Source organism: Condylostylus longicornis, unplaced genomic scaffold (genome assembly GCF_029603195.1).
Source record: "Condylostylus longicornis isolate FDR11 unplaced genomic scaffold, ASM2960319v2 ptg000135l, whole genome shotgun sequence".
Classification (NCBI taxonomy): Eukaryota; Metazoa; Arthropoda; class Insecta; order Diptera; family Dolichopodidae; genus Condylostylus; species Condylostylus longicornis.
This window is the reverse complement of record NW_026578103.1, coordinates 7,858,624-7,865,302: the sequence shown is the minus strand read 5'-3', so window position 1 is coordinate 7,865,302 and position 6,679 is coordinate 7,858,624. Positions and strand designations below refer to the sequence as shown.

The 6,679-nt window shown below is 24.5% G+C and overlaps 1 protein-coding gene across 1 annotated transcript; it reads right to left on the bottom strand.

The window, feature by feature from the left end:
* Positions 1–939: 939 nt before the first annotated feature.
* LOC129615396 (cilia- and flagella-associated protein 20-like) lies at positions 940–6,476 on the bottom strand (the record flags this gene model as incomplete). The annotated part of the gene is made up of 4 exons (XM_055530584.1): positions 6,393–6,476; positions 6,122–6,313; positions 5,532–5,809; positions 940–964 (listed from the first exon to the last, which is right to left on the bottom strand). Coding segments are annotated over exons 1-4 (579 nt in total), but the record flags the coding sequence as incomplete, so codon positions are not given.
* Between the last annotated feature and the right edge of the window lie 203 nt (positions 6,477–6,679).

Below are 6,679 nucleotides of genomic sequence, written 5' to 3'. Positions count from 1 at the left end.
AGGTCAGCCATCATGTAAGTCGTAACTTATATAAAAATTGAAGAAAAGCTGTTGAATTTTTTCTTAAAAATGATTGCTGGGACTTGAAGAATTGTAAAAGCCGATCTATCCGTGACATGATCATAAAGTAAACTGAGAAATTATATTTTTTATATTTTGCCTAATTAAGATATATTATTAGGCACGAAAAATTTTCATAATCATTAAAATTATGTAAATAAATTTAACCAATATTAAAAGTATTTTTTCCTCAGAAGATTTTAGAAATTGTTGTTAAAGCGGAAGTTTTTAAAATAATTGCGTATATTTTTAGTTGCTCTTTATTTAATCTTTTCAGGCATTTGAATTATTAAATTTCAATTATTTTGCTTTCTTATTCAGTCAACAGATTTAATGCACAAAGTTTATTACTACAGTCTTAGTATGCAGCAGAAATTAAATACAATTTTGTATACGGGTATACATTAGAAATTTTGTATACATTGTGTATAATAAAATTATAATGCAATACAATGCAATATATTTTTGGTAACTGTGTATAAAAATTAGAAAGGACATGTGATTTAATTGCGCTGATCATAAAAAATTTTTCATTTTGCTTATAAATTAGAAAGTGGACACAACTGTTTCGCAACATTTTCTTTATGAACCTTAGCACAGGGCTGTTTTGACTGTAATATTCCCGTATATTGTGTTTATAAAAGCCTCTACTATTTTATTTTGTAATATTTTGCTTTGTAACTATAGTTATGAGTTATATACGATTTTTATTGCATTGTAGTAATCTTAAGGACGTATTTTTTTGAAATCCAAAAATAAGAAACAAAATCGAGTAACGTATGCATTTTGTTGTCGATCGCTTACTTGCAATTTATTTTCAATTTTTTTTTTACAAATATTTTTTTGACAAGTAAGTGATAACACAAATTTTTTATTTTTAAAGATGAAAATTACAAAAATATCTTTTGAAATTACGTTTGTACATATATAATACTCGAAATATTTTAAATACCTTTCTCAATCGCAAATAGGACTATATACCATACCTGGTAGAAAACATAATATTTTAATCATTCAAACGACAATATCGTTTGCTTCAGGCACGTATATGATTAGTATAATAAGAGTAAAATGAAATATAGAAAATTTATGTTTATTCCTTGTTTGAATGTTGCAGCAAGTGAACCGAATCATATGCACTCAGTAATATTTAACATTGACTTTATATAAGAAGATTACATAAATATTATTATAACAAAAAATATATTCAAATGAGATGATTTTGAAATGTTGTTCTTATTTTCTCCATGTAAAGTTAGTTAGCATATAAAGTCTAATATATTTTCTCTTAATTTTTTTTTTTTATTGAATATTTTCTAAAACATTTCTAAATACAAAACGGATTAATTTAAATTTCTGATATATAAAAGGGTTTTTTTTTTTTTAAATTAAAATTAAAAAAATGAGAATTTTACATAAACAACATATTTGTGTAAGTATGTGTACTAAGAAATCGTGAATTGAATAATATTTATTAAGCATCTTATGCATCACTGTATACACATAAATACAATCCTTTACATATTTTTATAATGATCATTATATGGATTATTATATAGTATATGCAGATGCGGTTCTGCCTCGATCGGGGCTCTACGCGTTCTTCAAAATGTGCGCCCGCCACTTTCAAAGGAACGGCCAATATGCGACAAACTACGGACATTTCATTTAATAAAAACTTTCTTGGAATTTTATCATGTTGTATGCAAGATTAGTCGTAGAATTAAAGCCTGAGACTCAAGCCACAGCTTTTTGTTTTGCAATGTTTGTATATATACTCGTATATAGGTAAGTTAATTTTGTTGTGAATGAAAGAAAAAAATTTGAAAAAATTTTCACTTTTTTAAATTTACTTATTTTTAAGTTTCCAATAGCGCCCCTGCTTTCCGATGCTCACTGCAAATGTCTACTTTATATATGGAAGAACCAGCGCTGAGTATATGTTAGCCAACTATAAGGTGTGATTTAGTTTTATTTTTCAGTTAAATTTTTTTGTTTTTTTGAAAATTTTCTTATTTTCTTGTCTTAGAGACGACGACTTTTACAAGATATCCTCTATCTGCATAATATAGAAAATGTTTTGTTGATTTATTTTTTTTTTATTTTTTTCATGTCTTGAATTAATTTGTATTAAAAGAGAAAAAAGCTGTAGGCTACTACAACCGAATTGAATACTAAAAAGAAATCAAGAAAATATTCTTAGCATCTCACTAATAAACTACCTTTTCTTTTTTGTTCTTATATAAAATATAGAAATTTAAAAGTTATATTCGATCAAATTTTAATAATGCTATTTATATAAGATCAAAATAAATGAAAAAGAAATTTTTATTAAAAGCAAAATGTATAATTGTTTGCTTATGAATTGGAACAAAATTAAAATAGCTGATGAACGAATTCGAGACGAATTGGTTATAATAAATTCAGTTGAAGGCAAGGGTTTCTTAAGAAATAATTCAAATCGGGAAAAACAAGTGTTTTTTATACAAAATATGTTTCATAATATTCTGTTATTGCATATATTTAGGAGGAGAAAGAATTTTAATATTCAATTTCAGTAAATTATTAAGTTATAGACGTTGATTTAAGACAACTAAGAAAAAGATTCTCATTTGCAATTTTGGAACAACTTTTTATTTGAAACCGTGACCCCCATCAGTTTAAAAAAAAAACAAAGCAAGATGTAATTAAACCCTTTTAATTTAAAAAGTTCATTCTTATTAATCCTTTTTAGTAGTCCAATTCAAACACTTCTTTTATTTTACTAAGCCCCTTCCTAGTAGTATGCAAAAATAAAATAGTAATTTATTTAAAAGAGTAACTTCTACAAGAGCCTAATAAAACAGTTGTCTAATTTGAATCTATTTAATTAGTAGAAACGAATGTTTCCATGTATGCCAAAATATGGTTGCTAGGACGGAAAATTATATTATTTTATATAGTCCTTAAAACCGAACATATCTAAGTTTTAAGGTTGAATTTTTATTTTTAACGATTAATAAAATTTTAAAATAAACTATGAAAATTTTTTAGTTAAAAATTGCATAAAAAGAATACCTACATAGAAAACAAAAGTGCATTTGAAAAGAGAAGTGTTGTTTTAGTATAGTATGTTTGCTTTTCAATTTTACATTATGTTATACAGTCACATACATGTATATATATACATACTTACACAATGTATTATGATGGTTTGATATTTACGGGTAAAATGTGTGCTCATACTAACTCACTTAAAATGAATTGCTTTTAACTTTAAATACGATCAGTGTCGATATTTTATCTAGTTTATTGTCATTTATGTAAATTTTCTCATTGCCTAAAGGACAAAATATTTGAAATATTACAAAAATTTGCATATACATTTCAATGTTTTTTTTGTAATAGTTGTTTAAAGGGACTTTTAAGCATAATTCATACATATATATATACATATATATTGTACATCGTGCATTGGAAATAGTGTAAAAGAATATCGGAACAAGTAAGAAAGGAAGATTTTTTCTAAAAGATATTTATTACCCTTTTCAACATACACCTAAGTAGAAATTTTCATTGTTTCTTTTAGTTTCTTGCTTTTTGTTACGAAAACAATATTCGTTATAATATTCTTATATACTTTTTTGGATTAGAATGTGTACGTATGTAGTTAAAACAATTGTATTTTATTAGTATTCGAAAAGTCAAAGTTCCGATATTTAAATTTTTGAGCTGTTTTTTAAAATTGCATAAAAACCCTAGTCATCATGGCAATGATTCAAAAATTTTTTAAAAGAATTCTTAAATTTTAATTTCTTCTATTTTCTGTTATTAATTGGATATTACTTCAATGGGCTTTAGAAAAATAAGAAAGCAATAGTTTCCTTTAAATTTCTATAATAAATTAAATAGAATTGGGAGAAAGGAAAATCACTGGCTTAAACGTCATTCAGTACAATTTTGAAATTATCAATTCGATCTCCCGATATGAGGCTTCTTTTTTACTGCGTAATTTCTTTATCATAATAACTTTTAACCGGCTAGGAAATTCATAGGGTAGAAAGTTTATTAGGTTTCAAATAATAATAATCTCTGGGTTATTGCAAAATCGAATATCTACTAAAATGTTTAGTTTCGCTACTGAATATCTAATTCATTTAATACAATATTTTTATTGGAATTCAAAAACAAACTTAAAAATTCCTGAAAAAGCAAAATCAAAATGAAAAAAAAAAATTTAAATTCTTTTATATATTTGGCATCTTACAATTGACTGGATTTAATTGAATTTTATTTTTTTTTTGTTTACTATTTTTCCCAACTTTTTGTTATTTAATGTTTTCAAGGTTCCTCTAAATAAGCTAAAAAACGAGCAAAAAAAAAATTGAGTGTAACAAGAAAAACTGATCTTGCATATTACACATTTCGCTACACACAGATCAATTTTCATGCGTTTTTAACTTTTCATTGTAAATTATTTATGAGCTCAAATGGTTAAAGGTTAGTTTCGGTTTCAAACAAGAAGAAAGCAAAAATAACAAGAAAAAAAACTAAAATTCATAACATAATGTAAAACAAAAAAAAAAAAATAGAAAACAAAATGAAATAAGGATGATGGTGTTATCCTCGTAGATTATCGACATTTACATAAATTATTTACAATAAAATTACCTGCACGTATATTAAAGTTTAAAAACCTTTATATTATAAAAATTCATAGTTCTACTGCAATAATAACTTTAAAATCTTGGTAACTTAGATAGAAAAATTTTGAAAATAAACGTTAAATTCTTAAAATTCGCTTAATTTTTTCTTTTTTATAAAGCAGATCAGATCTTAAATTAACTTATTTTTCCCCTTAAAACAATAAATTGGGTTTTTACATTATATATTAGGCTTCTCTTACATAAGTTATATGTAGCTTCATGAGTGACTTGTGCAGTGCCATTTTTTAAAAATTATTAAATTTTAATTATCTATGTGTAATAGAAAGCATATTTCGTTGTGATCTATTGAAGAAATGACATAACTAACTTAAGTTATAATACCACAATTTTCTGTATAATATGAACATTTCTACTTATTTTATTATTTTGATTTAACACGGTTCCATGTTGTGCAATATATTCAGAAATTTTACACGAACTAAATTTAATTTGGAGTTTTATCGGTCTACGTATCACAAATCATGAACACAGGATATTATTTTTTACTCATTGGATAGTAAAGTATAATCAAAACTCAAAACAAATGATCAATAAGCACAATAAGCTAAAATGAATCGTAATTAACGATTGTGACATGCTTTAATTTTTTATTTTTGAATAATACAATCACTAGACGCTGAACGAAACTTCAAAATTTTCATTCAAACAAAATTGTATTAAATTGTTGCATATGTTTTTACATGATTGTTTTCTGGTGTTGTTGGTCTTTGTTCTGGTGGTAAAGATTTTTTAATATTTAACTTTTTTCCATTAAAGTTTCGGGATAATATTAATTTAAATTCATTTGGTGTTTCTTCTTCCGTATACAATCGATCCGTAAAAAAAATACGTCTTATTCTACAATTGGCATGTATTGAAACACGTACAGTTTCCAAATAATTTGTTCCATAGGCTTTTCTTGTAAAATCAGCTAAATTAAATTGAATTTGATTCCAATCCGGTGATAATCCTAATGGCATACGTGTATAAAATGTTTGCACACATGTTATACTCTGATAATTTGATGTTGAGAATCGACGTAAAATATTTTTGTCATCAAGTATCTACAATTAATAAAATTAAATTTTATTTAATAAAATAATTAAACACATTCATAAAAATTTTTTTTAAATTATTAAGCAATAAAATCAATAGTTTCATTTCAATTCGAATAAAATCCATGTTTGAATATTACAGCACTACATTTAAAAAAAAAGCAAGTTACTTTTACTTGACATGCTTAAAAAATTTAATATAATACAAATTTCGTTCTTAGATTTTGTAGTTTCTATATAGAATGAAAATTGTAACAAAGCTCTTATATCTAAAATTTAATCCCGAATATTTTTATAGAAAAATCTACTTGATTAACTTACAGTTATTTCGAAAGCAAAAAATTTACTCATATTCTTTACTAATAATATAAAGAATGGTAATTTTATTGCCAATGACATTTTTGGATCAATTGGTGTTGTAATATAGGTTTTGACAATATTTGTCCCCACTATTTCCAAAACAAGTGAATTAATATCTTTATCAGTTACACGTTTAATGTGACCATTTTTAACCTAAAATTATTATTTGGATTTTAAAAATTTTCTTTTTGTTTCAATCTACTTCATTTCATAAATTTGAAATTCAACTTACACTTGATTTCCAAATGGATAAAGGATTCGAACCACAGCTATATAAAATAGAAAGTCTCCCTTTCTGATAAGTATTCCTGAACATATTCTGTAAATTTAACGAAATATATGTATTTAAATGCTGTTTAGCGTTAGAGAAAAATAAAAATAAATAAAAATTTTTTGACTTTTTCCATAAACTTATTTGAGAAATTATTAATGAATGTCAAAATTTTGTGACATTCATATGTTATTGATTGTTCATTAAATTTTGAGAAATTTAAAATTTTATGAAAATTATAGTTTTTA